Consider the following 19,769-nt stretch of genomic DNA (forward strand, 5'->3'; position numbering starts at 1 on the left):
GGTTTGGTGGTTTGCTAGTGGCGGTGGAGTTTGGGTTTCGACGGCCATACCACATTGAAAACACACCTTCTCGCTCTGTGTCAAGTTTCCTGGTGAGTAAATGTGTTTGAGATTTTTTTTTTCCTTGCTGAACTAAGTGTCCTGTTAATAATTAAATTAAAGTAAAGGGGAAAGTGTGACTGGGGGAAATTTTTAAGCCAGGATTGGTTCATAAATGGGGGGAGGTCTTGCTTGCTTGCTTAGCTTGTGATCTTGCCACACCACCTTTACCTCTTTCTACCTGAAGGGTGTCACTCATAGGTCTTTGGACACTTTTCCCTTGGGTCGGGTGGTGGCTGCCCAACAAGTTGTCTAACTTGACCAGTGCTCCTTGTGGGCAAATTGTATCTATGTAGTCTAAGTGTTGGTGTGAAAGAGATTGTGATTGCGGTGAATGGTCTTGTTCCTTTCTTATTTTCCTCCTGTGCTCCTGGCAAGCAGCGAAGAGAAAAATCTCTAGTTAGGGATCTGTCTAGATACAGGTGTGGTAATGTGTTTCTGTTTCATTACATTTCATACAATGAATAAATCCCAGAAGTAGAAATTATGCCATTCTTCCCTCTGTGATCAAAGAATTCACTTCATAAATCAAGGTATTAAACCAATTAGTTGTTTTTATGCAATAAATTCCTCCCTTCTCCAAGAAGAGGTTATTTTTAATCACTACGCATAAAAACATAAAAAAAACAGCCGAAAGAGAACTTGTAAAAAGCACCAAAATCATAGACCAGGCAACGACTCTCCGATGCCTACGGCTTCTCAAGGCACTACATATTTTGGAATAGAAGCCAAGCATCAACACAGTCAAGGAAACTGAATTTCTTCCTACCATCACAAGGAGAAATAGAAACCAGTCTATGCCAGAGAGAGAGAGAGAGAGAGAGAGAGAGAGAGAGAGAGAGAGAGAGAGAGAGAGAGAGAGAGAGAGAGAGAGAGAGAGAGAGAGAGAGAGAGAGAGAGAGAGGGGGGGGCAAGCAGCAATGATCTTTAATCCTGGATAACAGCCACTCCCAAATACCCACACCCAATAGGCTCAGAAGATCACAATCCCTCCGGGACAGAGTGCATCACCGACCTCTGACCAACCAAATGCAGCTTAATAGCCGACTTGTCAACTGCGCACCCACCCCGAATTGCTGTATATGTTCATGTAACTTGTATGTCAATCCATTTACTCTTTGAACAATATTTGCCAAAGCATGTTGGAAACATCAGGGGTAATAAAATTGAAATAACAAGAAAACTTTTCACGTCCCTTGGAAATCTGATAAACCAGTTACATGCCAGGAAAGAAGATATTAAGAAGAATAGAGAAGACTATATAAATTGAATGCCAAAGAAACAGCCATTATTCTTTAATGCTGCTTCCCTTAGAGAAGGTCTACTCCCTAATAATAATAATAATAATACACTCAACAACCACAGATGGACGCAAGCATGACAGAACTCGATTACTGAATACCCAAAACTTATGTGAAAATGCACACAGACGACTGTACTGACTTACTATCTATCACTCTGATGCTTTTATTGACTGAATGCTGCTGACTGACTCCGAATGCTCGGCGACCGAGCCACTCAATGAGCCAAAACCCCCGCCAAACAAGCAGTTCACTCGTCAACCACCCCAGAGCCATATACATATAGAGAGTTTGGCCATGCTCGGAACCACTCTGGTGATGTCACTGACTGATGGGCGCCATCTTGCTTGTCTGATAGTGTCACACCAGAGCTGTCACGGGGGAAAACTTTAAAACTTTTGGTCTTGGATATTTTGCAGCAAGTGTATGACATTAGATTGCATTTTAGTGCCATCACATCAGACACGGGGAGTGAAACTTGAGCCTTTCTAAAGTTTTTTGGTATTATTTCTGCCAGGAACTGTAAAATTGTTAATAAGATAGCTCATCCTATTAGCGAAGAACAATTTCTTTATACTTCAATTTGGTTTGTCATCAAAGGAGGTGACAGCTGAACATGCCAAATATTTTATATCTTTTCAGGAAGGCAAATATCTGAAGCATGTGCCAAAACTCACTGAAAGTCATGTAAATCCATCTCATTTTGAGAAAATGAAAGTATCAGGTGCTTTAAATTTCTTTAGCAATTTGGTAAAAGCAGGACTTCATCACTTGTTGAACGCAAAGGATACAGTAAAGACTTACAACAGCTTGGTTCATTGGTCTGATAAATAAGTGATTCGATTTAATGTCAAGCAGACATCCAATCATGGCACTAAGATACGTTAATGAATCCTGTTGTAAGCAAGCTATACTGCATCTTGAGCAAGTTGTGAGAGTGTTTCATGAAATATGTATTGGAATTAATGCACAGTGGAAGCCAGTTCAAACTGGAGTGATATTGTCTACCACTTCCCATCTTAATCTCCAAAGTAATTATTTAGCCATAGGTCACAGATTTTTACTGACATCCACATTCACTCAAAATTGTCTAGAAAACTTGTTTAGCTCCATACGACTGAATTTCTTAAATGCATAATTTCTTAAATGCTCCAGTGCAAGTAATTATAATGTAGATGACCGCAAGTTTCTAGCTGATTTTCTTAACAAGCCAAATGTTGAAACAAATGGTGATGATGAAAATAAAACTGAGGAACCTGATTTTGACCAATTCTCAGGTGACTATTTAATTAATCAAGCAGAACTGAGCAGCCTACACTATAATGCTGGTTACTGCATAAAAAAGGTTAAAAAGTCAAATAACCATTGTACGTTTTATCTTCAAACAATAGAGAGCAACCAGTCAACACAGACAGATCCTTCTCAAAGGTTGACTCAATTAAAAGAATGTAGAGAAAACGCCTAGTTTATAACACAGATGCCTGCTTCAGTTTATTTCAGAATGCAGAAAATATTGTTATGGCAAATGAAAATAGTTCTGGAAACAAGCAATTTATTAAGACAACTAGTGCCTTCGGTAAACACTCGGACAAAAAACAACCTTTCCTTCTTGCCATGACATTAAGCGTAGACTCCTAAAATTTTTCTTCACTTTAAGATTACAAGAGAATATTCGAAAGGCTCGGTCGTACAAATCAAAAGGAAGTGAATTAGGGAGTAAGAGTATGATGATGAGAAAAGCTGTAATGAATATAGGTAAACAGTTAATTTTGAAACTATGTTTAATATTTCATAATACTTGTTATGTATTTTAAAGTTAAAACTGTAACTAAGTTATAAACTATCATGAGTGTTTTAACAAACTTCTTAATGGTTGATAGAAAGCTTAAGTTAACAATCAGCAGCATATGATAAGAGAGAGAGAGAGAGAGAGAGAGAGAGAGAGAGAGAGAGAGAGAGAGAGAGAGAGAGAGAGAGAGAGAGAGCTGAGACATCGCTCGGGTGGATGAGCGTGGCTGAACAGGACAGGAGCAAGATGGCGCCCTGTCAAAAGGTTGGCCAAACTCTCTCTCTATATATGGATCTGAACCACCCATTCTCTCTCTCTCTCTCTCCCCTATAGTGGTCTTGACAATTCCACATACCAGCCTTCAACAACTATTGAAGTGATTGATTCTACATCAAAGCAATAGAGGGGCCGAGACCCCTGACATCATGAGCTCTAGGATCATACCTAGCTGTCATCTATATTAGAAGAAATATGCACTTCTGATAACCTCCCTTAGCCAGAAGGAGATGGTATTCTTGGACACTTCATTCTTGTTCCAGCCCGTAGTATAACAAAAAGCCTTCAAAACCCAGGTCTGAGGTATCGAATTCTTTTTAGATAGTAGCATAAAGCCTGAACTGGATATAAGAGCATCCACTAGGATCATCACCTACAAAATCTGCAAGGGACAAAATTGAAAAAGCCTTGAATCTGTGATCAGGAACAGATGGATTCGGAGTCTTAGCCACAAATTCCAGGACAAATTCGAAAGACACTAAACTCCAGCCCCTCGAGTGTTTTACCTCTATAGAGAGGCCATGAGCTTCCCCCACTCTTTTGGGTGATGCTAAGGCAAGTAAAAATACCATCTTGAGGGTTAACATCCTACCCGAAGAACCCTGTAAAGGCTCATATGGGGTATGACTAAGGCTGCTAAGAACCAGCATCAAATCCTAGTTAGGAGGCTGGAGTTCCCTAGGTGGACAGGATAGTTCAAAGCTTCATAAGAGCATAAGATCTCACATGAGGAAGAAAGTTCCACTCCTTTCAGATGAAGAACTAGCTCTAAAGTGGCCCTATAGCTCTTAACAGCTGATACAGAAAGGAGCTTTTTCCTACATAGGAAAATGAGGAAATCAGCTAATTGCTGAATAGAGTTCCGACTGCAGAGAAACCCCATTGACAACACCAATCAGAGGGGACTGCCCACTTCCTTTGATGCAAGGCTGTTGATGATTTCCCAACACCCAGACATCTCTGACATTGCCTGCAAGGAAAGCTGCTTGCTTGCAGAAAATATTGGATAGTCTCCAACCATGAAGAAACAGGGACTTGACAGACTGATGATATCTTTCAACATGGGGCTGGCAATGAAGATTGTGCCAAGGAAGAACCTTTCTTGGAGCTTCTGTCAGCAGAGCCAGAGGGTCGGGGTACCACTTGGCGTGCAGTCACAAGGGAGCCACCACAGTCATCCTAATGTTCCGGGGGGTCATTACCCTGTTGATCACCTGACAAATCAGGAAAAAGGGTGGAAAGGCGTAAATATCCAGGCTGTCACATGGATGTTGAAGGGCGTTCTCTGCCGCTGCCAAAGGGTCTGGAACTACTGAGAAGAATACTTCCTGTTTCCTGTTGAAATAGTTGTTGAATAAATCCACCATCGGTGTTCCCCAAAGGAGAAACACCCTTTCCGCCACCACCTGGTGCAATAACCACTCTGTTCCCAAGACTTGATTCTGATGACTCAATTTGTCTGCCACTTTTTTTAACGTACCTGGCTAACAGAACTACCAAGTGGTTTATTGCCCATTGATGTAACTGGCTGTCAATTTTTGAAGATGGTGAGAGGCTAGCACCCAATGTTTGATTACATGAGCCATCACCATGGTGTTGTCGAACATCACGACCATGGAATGACCTGCTACCTAATCCTGAAACTCCTGAAGGGCTAAAAAGGCCACTTTTAATTCTAGGACACTGATATGAAGATGTTTTTCTTCTGAGCTCCTAATTCCTAAAGTTAGAAGATCTTCCATATAACCCCACCACCGTTCGGTCAAAGCGTCAGAGAAGAGAAGAATCTATTAAGAGGAGCACAAAGGGTCATCCTTACTGTCATGTCCCTGTCGTCCAGCCACCATGCCAAATCCTGTCTCACCTCCTGTGATAAGGGGACGCGGGAAAAATGGAGAACCTGTCACTGGGGACCAAAACGCCTTCATCTTCCACTGTAATGAGTGGAGATGAAGTCAGCCGTTTCTCCAAAGATGACAGGTGACCTTGAATGACTTGCCACTAAAGTGCAGGCTGTTTCAGTTTTGATAAGAATGACCTCATGACAGTCTTGAAGTTCTCTATTCTCGGATCTGAAAAAAACTCTCAAAGCGACCGTGTCTATCAACATACCCAGGTAAAGAGTCCTTTGGCTGAGGACCAGGTACGACTTCTCCAAATTTATCTCAACTCCCAGGGTGAAACAAAATTGTCTCTGTCCTGGATGAACTTCACTTGAGAAATTGCCAGAGGTATCTGAGGATGCAAATCCCCTGAGAATTAGCGCGAGTCAAAACCAGAGTGAACACCCTTGTGAACATCTAAGGAGTGGTTGAGAGGCCAAAGCACAGGAATTTGAACTGATAAATCATCTCTCCCAGAACAAATCGAAGGAACTTGAGATGGCTGGAGAACCGGGATCTGGAAGTAGGCATCCTTCAGGTCTATTGTTAACATGGAGTCGTTCTGTCTAATGGCTGCTTGAACTATACAGGGAATTTGCATTTTCAAATGAGTCTTCCTGTTGAAAAGATTCAGGGTTAATAGATTTATAACTGGCCTCCAGGCACCCAATGCCTTCTCTACCAAGAAAACTTGACTGTAGAAACCCATGGAAGGATCCTTCACTACTTCCACAGCTCCCTTCTCCATCATCTCCCTCACCTCGTTCTGGAGAGCCAGATCCTTTGGCGAGCCTAGAAGGTATGTCCTCTGATGAGGAGGAAGATCTGTGAGAGGAAGATGGAAATAGATAGGGAGTAGATGGTATCCCACCTGAAGAACATCTACTACCCAATCTTCCGCTCCAAACTGCTGCCAAGTCGCCCAACGGCTTGTCATTTGATCATATAAGGAACAAACCTTGATCTTAACGTAGGGAAGACTTAGTCTTGGAGGGAGGATAAGAGTCTTAGAACTGACTGGAGGTTCAGACTACCTGGGCTCACTTCCTGGCCAAAGGTAGGTCATAGGAAGGAGTCGTAAGCCTCTGATCTGTTGACTACATGTCTACTGAACAGCCAGATGTCTGGGCTAATAGATATATACATACATATCTACATTCTGTCTTGAGGATGTTAAAGAACTGTCACAGACAACAAAACATATTAGCCACCAACCTTGTTTGTAGCCAGTTCCTCTCCCCCCTTGTATGAGAAAGGTATAGGACCTGCTTCTATAAAGAATTTTTATAGAGCAGGAACAAACATCTTAAACTAATACAGAATGGAAGCTTACTAACCTGTATTAACCAGTTCCAGCATATGACAATTATTCTCTCTACTGTCCACTGGTAGTGAAGAAAAAGAAAGAGAAAAGAAGACCAGTCACCTCATTCACTCTCACTTTCATATCCAACATCTCAGGAAGATACAAATCGTCCTGCCAGGGGCACTGGATGAGTTACAGAACTTGTTGAACAGCCACCACCGGACCCAAGGAAAAAGTGTCTAAGAACCTGTGTGTAACATCCTGTAAATAGAAGGATGTGAAGGTTTGGTGAAGCCAGATAGTACCAGCTTTCAAAATCCTGTGAACCGACAAGTTCTTCTTGAAAGCAATGGTAGGGTCTAGACTCCTAACATCATGTGCTCTTGCATGCACTGTATCGGCATCTGAATGTAAAGCAAAACTAAGTTTGTCTAATCACTTCATATAACCAAAAGGAGATAGTATTCTTGGACACTACTTGTTCCAGCCTGTACTAACAAAAAGTCTTCAACAATCAGGTCTGAGATGCAGAGTCCTTTTTCGATAGCTATGTAGTGCCCAGATGGGGCATAACAGTATGTAATTTGTCTTGGTCATCACCAATAAAAGCCCCAAGAGAGGGGATTGAGAAAGACTTGAATCTGTTATGAACAGAGGGGTTCTGGGTCTTAGCTATGAATTCTGGGACAAATCTGAAGGATGGAACCCCAACCCCTTGTATGGTTAATATAAAAGAGAGTCCGTGAATTCACCGACTCTCTTAGATGAAGCCAAGGCCAATAAGAAAACTGTCTTGAGGGTTAAATTTCTGATGGTTGAGCCCCATAAGGGTTCATATGGAGGGCGAATAAGACTGCTTAGCACCATGGTCAGGTCCCAAGTAGGAGGTTTGCAATCTCTTAGGGAACAGGACTGCCCGAAACTCAAGAAGCATAGAAACTTCCCACAATGAAGAGGTCCATGTTCTTTAAATGTAGAACCAATCCAAGAACAGCTAGCCCTTGACGGATGACACCGAGAGTAGTTTCTCTCTACAAAGAAAGATGACTCAGTTTCTCGCTACAGAGAAAGATGAAGTCCACTACTTGTTGAACAGAAGTTCCGACAAGAGACAAACCCCTATGACACCAATCAAGTAGACCACCCATTTTCCTTGATACACAGCTATAGATGATCTGTCTTTTGCTCACAAGAGATAGTAGTTGACAGTCTCCAGATGTGAAGAGATACGGACCAGTACCGATTTACCAACCACTCGATGTGTGGTTGACAAAGAAAGTTGTGTCATGGGGGAATCTCCCTTGGAGCATCAGACAACAAGGATAGAAAATCGGGAAACCATTCTGCACATGGCCTAAAGGGAGCCATCCAGGGTCATCCTGAGATTCTGGGAGATCACTCTGTTGATCACTCACTAATAGCCACTATCATGGAAATGATCATTTACTGATCATATACAGTTCATGGAAATTTCTGAAGAGCAAATATTCAGATCAAGAACTGTAGGTACATCATATAAGAACTGCATGACTCTGTAACATAAATGTGTAGTTTGAGGACATGCACTAAATGTAATGGCCATCAGTTCATGAAAATGGTTTACAATTCCCAAATGGAAACAAATGCCACGTTCAATCATAAATCAGGAAGCCATCACTGAACAAGGAGGGATGCTTAGAATCAATGAGTCTTCCTACATTCCTGCCATTTGGATCTGTAAAAGTTTTGCCCTATGGTGGGTTAAAAAGGTTGAAATTGCCTACAAAGTGGGAAGGAGGGAGTAGCTGGTCATCTAACTTTTGCAATTCAAACTGGTAAAAATCATCTTCTGGAGCAAGATATGCTAAAAAAAAATTTAATTTTTATAATTTTCCAGGATAGCTACAACCTGAAACTATAAAGTGCAAGTGGGTTGTGTTGCAGATATTTTTAAATAATTAGGCTGGCTCTGCCTTTTCTATTTTCATATATGAGTGGAATATGGGGTTCCACTGCAATATGTTTGCCATTATTGATGGTGACTATATAGGTCTTAAATTTTGACCAGGAAGTTCTATCAATGTTTCATCTTGATTACCTACAATCCTGTATAGGGATACAGAATGTCTAAGGAGCTACTGAAGTTTTACTGTTATCTCCATCCATCTGTCTAGGAGAATGTGAATGATACCAACTGGATTTGTTTACATTTCTTGAGACCCTATCTACATGAGTTAACTCAATTACTACTTCCTTTTTGCTGGAGGACATTTGACATGCCCTTTTGTTCCCCTCTGGGAGGTATAAACCATCAGATGTGCTTGGTACAACAATGACTGTGTTTGGACGCCCATGTGTTGCAGTTAACCAGTATTGTACATTTGATTTGTACCTTCAAATAACACTTCCACATTACAGCTACATGCAGTTCTTACTGTATAAAATTCTTAAACTCTAAATTATCCTGTTTATTTTTCTACTTTCATATACTTCAAAAACTATAAAACTTAACATTTATAAGATTGAATTGTGAGGGTAAAATATAGTCTTTGAAAGTTACATTTTGCCAAAGTAGCTTATCATGGAGACATAAGAGAACTTTGTAAATAAGACCTCAGACATTAAATTAACTCAAAAATTTATAGCTAACCCTTTCAAAATAACAAAAATGTGTGATAAATACACTAAAATTTTCTTGCTGACTGCACCTAATAAATTTAACAGTGTGTATTCATTTTTATATAATCATATATGCTCCTCCACAATTTGTAGAAAGTAAAGTTCACGTAGCTAGCAAAAGAAAAGTGTGCATTAGTATGATAAAACCCATTGCAGCAGCTACCAGTGTTGGGCAAAAGTTATGTATTATCATTTTTATCAACTAGTTTAACAAGACAACTGAGCTAATTTATTCTGCTCACATAGGGGTGGCCAATGGACATAAGTAGGTACACAAAGTAAAGCATAGTGAGAAAGGGCCTTATGGGGATTCAGAACATAAACTCTTAACCCATGCACTGAGCAAGATTTTAACAGTATTGCATCCTTGAAAAAAGTACAATTAAACATTTCTAAACACATGTTTTAACATGTATACTCTAAAAATACTGTTTACTATCCATGCTTTTTTTTAAGTGTCCTTTTTATTGCCCATGCTTTGTTTATATACCTTCAACATATGTTTCATATGTATAAAAGCTCTAAAAAAGTAATGTACTATAACAATTAAACCCATACCTTACCACTTTTTACACATGGATACAGTACAGAATATGGATTTAAAAATAATGATTGTGTAAACATAACACAAATACGTAATAACTACGAATAACAGTCATGTCTGTTAAAACAAAAACATTGAAAGAAACATGAAAAGAACAAAATTACTGTGTGCAATGAATCCAACAAGCATGACCACATGTGACCTTCTGTCCTCTGACTGAAGAAGACAACTCTCACTGTCACTGAACCTCTCACTAATTCAAAAATACTATTTATTTTCAGTTATTTTAAAACTATTTAACATAAGAACTAAACAAAATTAAACAGGTTGTGAAAAACAAGACATGTAAAAGATCAGTACCACTTACTCTTGGAACACCAAGGATGTGAGCAATGATGTGTTCAGCTGATAACCTTGGCTCTGGAACCGATGCAGCTTTCAATTTATTTTCCCAGTCTATCAAAGTCTCACTGACACTCTTAGTTGTGTAGGATCTCACTTGTGTTTCTGTTTTTAAGTCTCTCATGCTTAGTGAATATTTAAGAAAACTTGTCTTCCTCATTAATAACAACTTCTTACAACTAAACTGTATTGAATAAGTTTTTGATCTATCACGAAAATATCTGCATGTCTGGTATGATAAATATGGCATTTTTTCTTTCAGAAGTTTACTTCTTGAAGTTCTCAAAGACTGTTTTCCCATCTGTGCACCACAGCCATCATTGTTATTATTTGCCTTTTTATTAGCATAAAATTCTGAGTCTGTCTCATCTCTGAAATTCTTCAAGATCAAAGATAACGATCTAATTGGAGAAAAGACACATCTAGAAGCAGAGTGGAAGGTGTACAAGGCTGGCAACATTTTTTTATCTGAAATAAGAAGAGTTATTAATTATCCAGTGACCAAGGATAAACTACAACAATCAGAAGATAAAGCTAAATTACTTGAAGTTCAACATAAAAAAGGTAAGCTGTATTAAACTTCTTAGTTTTTCTAATTACTATGGCAGCAAAATATCTTAATATATTGTGAATGCTTATAAAATTATAAATGAGAGAACTAATCTATTCTATATATTGACATTTAGCAAATAGGTTTAAGCAGATGAGGAGATAGAAAGTACGTATGTACTTTAATATTCAGATACATACTACTCTCTCTCTCTCTCTCTCTCTCTCTCTCTCTCTCTCTCTCTCTCTCTCTCTCTCACTACAGTCTCTCTCTCTCTCTCTCTCTCTCTCTCTCTCTCTCTGTACAGTGCATTAGGAACAGATAGACAATTTTTAAAAAATGGCTATATCTGGCAATTTCTGACCATTCTATATGCTCTGTGGGGTCACTAAAAAGGTATACGTATTACTTTGTGAAGTGATGAAGTGATGAGTTAGTAAAAAAAAGGACATTTTTATAATAAAATAAAGCTTTATATATACTTACCAAGAAATCATACAGCTCAGGTTTTCAACCACAGCAGCTTAAAAATTCAAAATTTGCTGTAACGATTCAACTATCGAGTGTAGGTGGTTTGTTTGTTTGTTTGTATGGCGTTTTTGCGTTGCATGGAACCAGTGGTTATTCAGCAACGGGACCAACGGCTTTACATAACTTCCGAACCACTTAGAGTGTGAACTTCTATCACCAGAAATACACATCTCTCACACCACAATTTTCTAACACAGTTTCTACTTCCTTCAAGTAGTGAGTTGCCAAACCTGACTTGTATTTCCAATGTGTAGAGTGTAAGATAGACAAGAGGGGCGTTTTATGCCTAAAGGCAAGAGAGATAGCGAAAGCTCGGACCATGACCTTTCATTTTCACAGAAGGTAGGATTTCCTCTTGTACCCGAGAGAGCTTCTGAAATCATGTCTTATCAAAAAAGTAAGCTAGTGCATTCTTTGACATTGGACGGGAAGGGTTCCTCACAAAAAACCAGCGATGGCTAGCAATCCGTCTAATCTTTTCGGTCCTCTGAAGGTAATATTGTAGGGCTCTCACCTGACAAAGAAGCCTCTCTTCCTCCTCTGGTTCAAGGATATCCATAAAGCTTTTAGTGGTGAAAGAGCAAGACCAGGGATCAGAAGGGTTTTCATTCTTGCCAACGAAACTGAGAGAGAGAGAGAGAGAGAGAGAGAGAGAGAGAGAGAGAGAGAGAGAGAGAAGAGAGAGAGAGAAGACAGCACTGCTCTCCTGAAGGTCACTGACACGTTTGGCAGTGGCCAAAACAACAAGAAAGAGAATCTTCTTAGTAAAATCCTGCAGAGAGATGGAGCGCAGGGGTTTGAAAGCTGTCCTGAAAGCCACTTTAAAACTATACCAAGTTTCCAAGAGAGATTATTAGACTTCCTTTGCTTAGCTGTATCAAAGGATTTAATGAGGTCATTGAGATCTTGGTTAGAGGAAAGATCCATACCTCTATGTTTGAAGACTAAGCTCAACATAGACTATAGTGCCCCTTGATGGTGGAGGACGATAACTTCCTGGAAGACCTCAGGTAAAGGAAAAAGTCTGCTATCTAGCTTACAAACGTCTCATACTTTCCATCAACTGCACCACCCTTGGAAGACTGTCCATTTGAATTGATAGACGCTGATGGACGACTGATGTCTATATACATATCTGGCAATAGCATGGACAACTAGCTTTGAAAAGCCCTTTGCTCTGATGAGACTCCATACAGTTTGAATCCCGTTACACCCAGAGTGGACAACCTTCGGTGAACCTGAAGAAAGGGGCTGTTTGAGAAGCGATTGCTTTTGAGGTAGAAGTCTTGGGAAGCCCACTAGGAAATGAAGATCTAGTGTTTCAGAGGAGTTCAGATGGGCTTTGACATTACTTTGTATAAGGGATGATATTTTCAAGAACTATTTCAAGTTTCAACACTGTACAGCTTCTGTATTTTCCTGATCATGAGTACCAATGCCATAACTGCTGCTTTTGCTAGTGTATGACCTGATTTGTTCCACTTGATGATTAGAGCAAAAACACGGCACAAGAAATTCTAAAGGGCTGTAAACAGGCCAAAACAGAGGACCTTGAACTAGAAAATCCTTCCCAGCTAAACAAACTAGAGGACTGTCCTAAAATACTTGTGGACTGGGACCTGAAAGTATGCATCCTTCAAGCCTTGGAATACTAAAAAGTTGCCTTCCAAATTGAGCAATAGTAAACCAATTCTACTATCTCCATTCCGAAAGGAGTCTGCAGCAAGGAGGCCATGCCAGCACACTCCTAGCAAGGAGGCTCAGGACAACAAGCTAGATTTACAAAAAGAACAACAATGATGAGGGTCAAATGGCAAAGTAGGATATAAAGCAGCCACATGCACAAGCACAAAGTTGCATTCTTTGCATGGCCATTGTAAGACAGATTTGTAGTAGCGCATATTTAGCAATATTGAAATCAAACAAATACTTATATGATGTGCAATACTTCAACAGACTTGCAGAGGACCACACAGCAAGACATCCACAAAGACAGCAGTCGAATAAAAACTTGGGTTACATTAGGTGAGTGAGGAATAACCCACCTCATCAACCTACCACTATTTACCAACTTGTTACCTAGCTTCAACAAGCAGTTCCTGCTCATGTTGACAAATACTTCTACAGAAAAGGTAAGTCTGTATTTCCATAAGAATAAATTAAGATTCAGACATAATGAACAACTGCTAAATACAAATCAATAATAGCTTCACAACCTACAACCTAGTCTAGAATCATGGCAACATACACAAAGGAAGTGTCTCTACTCAACACTGGCTTAAAAAAAAGTTATGGGTTACTAACTCATGAATGAGTGGTACCCAACCACTTCCCTACTTGCCATATACCTTGTTACAGTGTCAAAAGTTAAGTATATCTTAGTTTTACCAGACCACTGAGCTGATTAACAGCTCTCCTAGGGCTGGCCTAAAGGATTAGATATTTTTACGTGGCTAGAAACTAATTGGTTACCTAGCAACGGGACCTAAGGCTTATTGTGAGATCTGAACCACATTGTATGGAGAAATGATATTGTTATGATACAATAAAGTTTGTTCATACTTACCTGGCAGATATATATAGCTGTATTTTTCTGAAGTCCGACAGAATTTTAAAAACTTCCCGACACACGCAGTGGTCGGGCCAGGTGGTTAGTAACCCACATTCCCGCCGCTGGGAGGCGGGTATCAGGAACCATTCCCATTTTCTATTCATAATTTTTATTTCCACTGTCCCCCTGAGGGGAGGTGGGTGGGTACTTGATTATAGATATCTGCCAGGTAAGTATGAACAAACTTTATTGTATCATAACAATATCATTTTGTTCATGAACTTACTGTCAGATATATATATAGCTGAATCCCACCTTTGGAGGTGGGAAGGGACAGAATAGAAGGATTTTGGGAAACAAATGCATGCAGATGATTTACATCTTGGTTCCACCTGTTAGCATAGCTGGCTTCGTGGTTACTGCCACGTAAGTCTGCTTGTGCTACTAGAGTTGCCAGCGAGGTAGAGACCTATATAGCTGGTGCACTCCAGATGATCTGTCAACCGTGGGCGAGACCACGACGTGACTAGACCATATTGACCATACCATGAGGGCTAAGAAGTAAAAATAAAATATATATATATAAATATATATATCACCACCTGACCAGCCTAGCCAAAGTTAAGGTGTGTTAACTAAGGCTTAAGAGTTAAGAAGTCGCCGTTGTCGGCGACTCAACAACTAAAGATTAAGAGCCTCTTCCTAACCATTTTCTACAGGATAGGATGAGTGGTACTTCTTGCCCCCAAGATTGTGTCTGCAGACACGTATGGCCCTAGCGAGCAGCAGATCTCATATGCCATCTTCACATCTCGCAGGGAGTGTGAAGTGAACACAGAGTTGCTTCGCTAAAACATGGTACTCAGGATGTTGCTGAGTGCCATGCTCTGTTGAAATGCTTCCGAGGCCGCGCCCTCACCTCGTGAGCATTCAGATAAAAAGATTTCAAATCTTTGTGCAAACACAATGAAGGAGCATTTTTGAAGAACTCCTTAACACTAAAGCCAGGCTGTTCTTCGATATGGGCAAGTCTGGTCTTTTTCGGAACACTGCAGATTGCCCGAATGACTTCGACTTTCTTGAGTTTTATGTAGATAAAACTTGAGAGACCCGACAGGGCACAGGACTCTCTCTGGCTCCTGCCCACTAACTTGTGCCATCCTTGCTTCCAAGCTCCTGGCCCAAGGACAAAACGGGTTACCATTCTTAGGCCACAACGGAAGGGTTAGAGAGCACACCGCCTTGTGTTCTCTAAAGCCAAAACTTGTGACGATGGCTTAAAATCTCACTAACCCTCTTTGTCGTATCTAGGGTGGTTAGAAGAAGGCCTTCCTGATCACATGCAAGAAGTTAACAGGTAGGAGAGGTTCGAATGCTTTGACATCAAGAACTTCAGACTACGTCTAAGTTCCATATTGAAAGCTTCGATCTGGACATGCACAGTCAGTCCCGTCTGTACTAAAGTCAGGTGACCGACCAGTTGACCAGTCAGACGAATCAAGACAGCAAGGCTGTACCCTGAAGACCATAAGGCACTATTCTTCGCTGAAGGATGAGTGTCTGGACTGCCTGGGCGATTCAATCTAAGCAAACCTTGGGGGTGTATCAACGCAACCCAACGTCGTCAGCGAATCAACTCCTGACTCGAGCTTCTGGTGCCAGGAGAAAGGAGCGAGGAGCAAAAAGGCGATTCAGTCCCGAAGGAAGAATGCCTGACAGTCCAACCTGGTCTCATGTTACACGATCATCGGGGGTGTATAAACGCAACCGACTTCGTCAACAAGAAACTCAGGGTCTACTATATGTCGCCCTGATCTCGCACGAGTGTCTGACTCCGAGAAAAAACAGGTGAGACAAAAAGTAGATGATGAGCGAGGTTCGAGATTCCACAGAAACTCCAAAGATCGTGAAGGGCTTTGTTGTTTGACAAGAGCAAATCTCTGAGCCCAAAGGCCGTCAACAACATATTTGCGTATTCTTTAATAGTTGTGACTGCCAGCTTATCCCATTCTTCAGACGGAAATGGAAGACGGTAATCTTATTCCTGTCAACATCTCGATAGCCTGAACGTAGTCAGACTCAGAGCGGAGAGGTTATAGGTACCTTTCGAGTTAGAGTAGACCGACTTCTCGGAAAACGGTCCTTGGAAAGTGAACTAGGAAGTATGTGACCTCTGTGAATCCAGGATCCTGAAGGCCAACAGGGGCGATCAGCGTCATTGTCGCTCCCTGTGACGTCATAAATCCTCTTATTACATTTCCTAAGCGATTGAAAAAAGGGGAAAAGAGACTAAATATCCATCCCCGTTCAATATCATAGGATGGCGTTTAATGGTACCGATCCCGGATCGAGAATAAGGGAGCAGAAAAGAAGCCTCTTCGTCCTCAACATATCGAAGAGAAGAATGAAAGGGCGTCCCTAAAGTCTCCACAACTCTCAACTTACTTCTAAAGAAGATTCCACTCGGAAGTCAATAGTTGCTGCCGTCGACTAGAACGATTCGTACGGACTTTTGCAATCCTGTAACGAACCTTCTAGAGGATCGTTACATTCTACGCCTTGTTATAATAGGCTTTCTCGTAAACTCGAACAGGGACCGAGAGAAGATACTTCTTAAGATATGAGAGAGCTGTGGAATCAGAGTTGATCTGGACCACTGGTTCCCAAAAACTCGTTACGAGGACTGGAGGGACTACCGAATCGCTTTTACTTCTTTCAGATTAAGATCCAGGACATCTGAAACCCTATCCAGATGTCCGGCACCTTCTTTCCTATCACCATCAGTGATAAACGCACTGAGAGATGTTCAGAATCATTCCTAGATCTTGAATAATATTTCAGTTTCCCGTAGGAAAAAACTGTGGTCTGAATTGCAGTCTATTCGGGGAAACAAACTTCTTCAGGAAGGAAATGGTCCCCAGCAAGCTCATCCATTCCCTCCCCCGAGTATGCTTACTTCCCTAATAAGGCTGCGCTTTGCCTAAGCAGGAGAGCATATAAAAGTGCAATGTTGTGGTAGACTCGTAGTTCTATACCGTGCGGTAACGAGCACCGACAAAGGATTAAGAGATAACTCTGTTGAACATAGTAAGCAAAACGAATGCAACGTTTATTCATTCACGTAAGAAATCCCTCAATCTTAGGCTAAAGTCCGTGATTGTAGGGCAGAGATACAGTTAGTCAGGTCAGTCCCGCAGGAGAGACGTAACCGCCAGCACAGAGATACGGTTAGTCAGTCAATCCCGCAGGAGAGAGAGACGTAACCTACCGCGCATGACAGCGCCCGATCTGTTACTGGCTCGGTTGGACTGGAGCCTGTCTGGAGGACAGACACAGCGTGACAGCAGCAGCCAGCAGCTTACGAACGTCGTCTCTTAACTTTATGTCTGGGTTGCCAGCTACCCTATTCTACGAAGAAATAGGTCCGTTATTTTTTGAGCAGAAAGACTCTCAAGCTGGTATATTTAAGCGAAACAGAAAACGCTAAATATATACATGCGTTTGTGTCGTCAGAACACTACCATACAACGGTAAAAGATAAATCGGAAACTCCTGGAAGGCTGCAGGAGTAACGATTAAATGTCCTTAAAAAAAAAAATAGACAATAGACCTCTCGGTTGCCATCCGAAGAGGTAATCTACAGCAAGCGTATATGACTTGAACCAACCCAGGAAGTAAAATAACGCAAGGCAAAATATGAAATTATATCACAATAAAGTTTGTTCATACTTACCTGGCAGACATATATATAGCTGAATTCGGAAATACAGCTACATACATATCTGACAGGCAAGTTTCATGAACAAAACTTAAGAGAATCGAAGCAGTCAGCTCAAGCTTCTTATGTTACTGGACATAAGCGTTCATTGACGTAGTCTACAAGTCTATTTCTTGTACGAGTCTGCGAATGACGAATGAGAGCTCTTCCGAATCTTGTCAATAAGAGCTTATTCGCTTACGCAAAATCAAGTTAATGAGATGTTGTCAATGAGAACTAACCCATTTACGGGACAAAGAGATATTTTGTCAATGAGGGGATACCCACTTACTTGACAAAACGAAAGTATATTGTCAATGGGGGAAAGTCACTGAATTGACAAAACGTAATCCAGGGAGTCAAGCATTTAATTTTAATCCGATTCCCGTCTCAAACGAGGAAGGGGCAAGAATCCTGTTAAGAGACTGGGCTTACGGCAGGTAGAACGACGATGTTCAATTCGGCAGCGTAGTCCCGACTAGAAACTAACAAAATCTATCATCTGAAAAACCCTTTCAGATGGGCTAAAAAAGCTTGCAAAATTATCCTGGGAAGAGGAAGAAATCTCCACCAGCTTCCTCTCCCGTATCACAACTAATGCCTGCTAAAGCTTAAAATTTATTGGCAGTATGGCAAAGGAAGTCCTGTCTTGCGCTTTCCTGAAGAGCGTCCTTTTGCTTACATAACCCGTAACTGCCTTATCGCAAGTCTTGACTGCGGTAGTGGCAACTTAAATTTATTGGCAGAATGGCAAAGGTTGCGGTAGAGCAAACGAGATCTTCCCTTGAGCTTTCCTTAACTCCATCCACCTATGCGAAAAGCAATATTAATTGACAGAGACCTCTTGAATTCACGAAACCCGATGTCTTGCTGGGTTTCGAAGAAGAAGTTGTCTGTTCACTTTAAACTTCCTCCGAAGCACTGCCTACTTCACATTCTTTGCAGGTGAGGTAGAAGGTATCACCGGAGGTAGAGGTAAACATTATTTAGCCCATATCTGAAACAAGAGCTTGAAGAGTTCAACAGAAACGTTCAGCCAGGCGACACACCTGGAGTGCGCTGGTGCACGCTCGGCGTCCACTGGCGCGCGCTCGGCGTCCACTGGAGCGCGCTCGGCGTCCACTGGAGCGCGCTCGGCGTCCACTGGCGCGCACTTGGCGTCCACTGGCGCGCACTTGGCGTGCACCCGCGCGCGCCTGGAGTCCATCCGAGCGTCCCGGGCGTCCGCTCTCAAAAGCTTCCTGCTACTATGACTTCTCTTACGTATTTCTCGGTGGAAAGACGGACACGAGTTCAGGCGACGTTCGCCTTCTTACTTCTCACTGAAACGCATAACGAGAGAGAGAGAGAGAGGACGTGAAGCGTCCTCTTCTATAAAGCTTCTATTTAGAGGGCACGAGTCCTTCCGAAAGCTCCAACCCCTGCATGGGGGAGGACGCTTCGGAGGACGAGAAGCAATCTTTCAGGATTCGTGCACTGCGCACGCACTTTGGCAGTCTGGGGATTTTTCATCAGAAACTGCCGAAGGCACGCCAGATCGGTGGGGGTTCCTTGTAACCCTCCTTAGGCTTTTCGACATGCTCCCTCCCCGGGTCCTGGGAGTCAAGCAGAGGTCCCGGCCTAGAGGCGAAACGAGGCCGATCTGACGCACCCTCCACTACACAAGGGGTATCACTGCACTTACCTTGCTACCTTCACTTTTACTCTCTAAAGCAAGCACTTTCGATTCTAAGATACGAATCGAAAGAGTATCAGAGAAAGGGCAATTCCTCTACAGACACTGCTTAGGGCCCGAAGGCAACACTGCAGGGTTAGGAGTAACAATTACAGAAGTAGCACTTCACAGCAATGAAGGAGGAGCGAGCACCTCTCGTAGACATATTAATAGGCCCGTAGGCCATACTACAGGGTTAGCAAAATAAAGTCTACAGGAAGGTTAGCAGGTTCACTACCCTGACTTTTGTTACTGATTAATTGCGTGCATACGAATCATACGTCTTCCTTACGGAATTAGACATGTTTACCTGATTAATTGCGTACATACGAATCATACGTCTTCCTTACGGAATAGACAAAGTCTCACATCCTTACATGACAAATCTCAACAAAGAAGCAAGACCCA

General features: G+C 41.6%; 1 protein-coding gene across 1 annotated transcript in view; it reads right to left on the reverse strand.

Moving 5' to 3' along the window:
• The window catches only part of LOC135222460 (uncharacterized), a 128,348-nt gene that overhangs the window by 104,485 nt on the left and 4,094 nt on the right, over positions 1-19,769 (reverse strand). The window contains exon 2 of the mRNA XM_064260547.1: positions 10,158-10,726. Within this exon, the coding sequence (XP_064116617.1) occupies positions 10,158-10,718 (561 nt within the window). The 5' untranslated portion in view covers positions 10,719-10,726. The remainder of the gene's footprint in view (positions 1-10,157; positions 10,727-19,769) is intronic.

This window comes from Macrobrachium nipponense, chromosome 3 (genome assembly GCF_015104395.2).
Source record: "Macrobrachium nipponense isolate FS-2020 chromosome 3, ASM1510439v2, whole genome shotgun sequence".
Taxonomy (NCBI): domain Eukaryota; kingdom Metazoa; phylum Arthropoda; class Malacostraca; order Decapoda; family Palaemonidae; genus Macrobrachium; species Macrobrachium nipponense.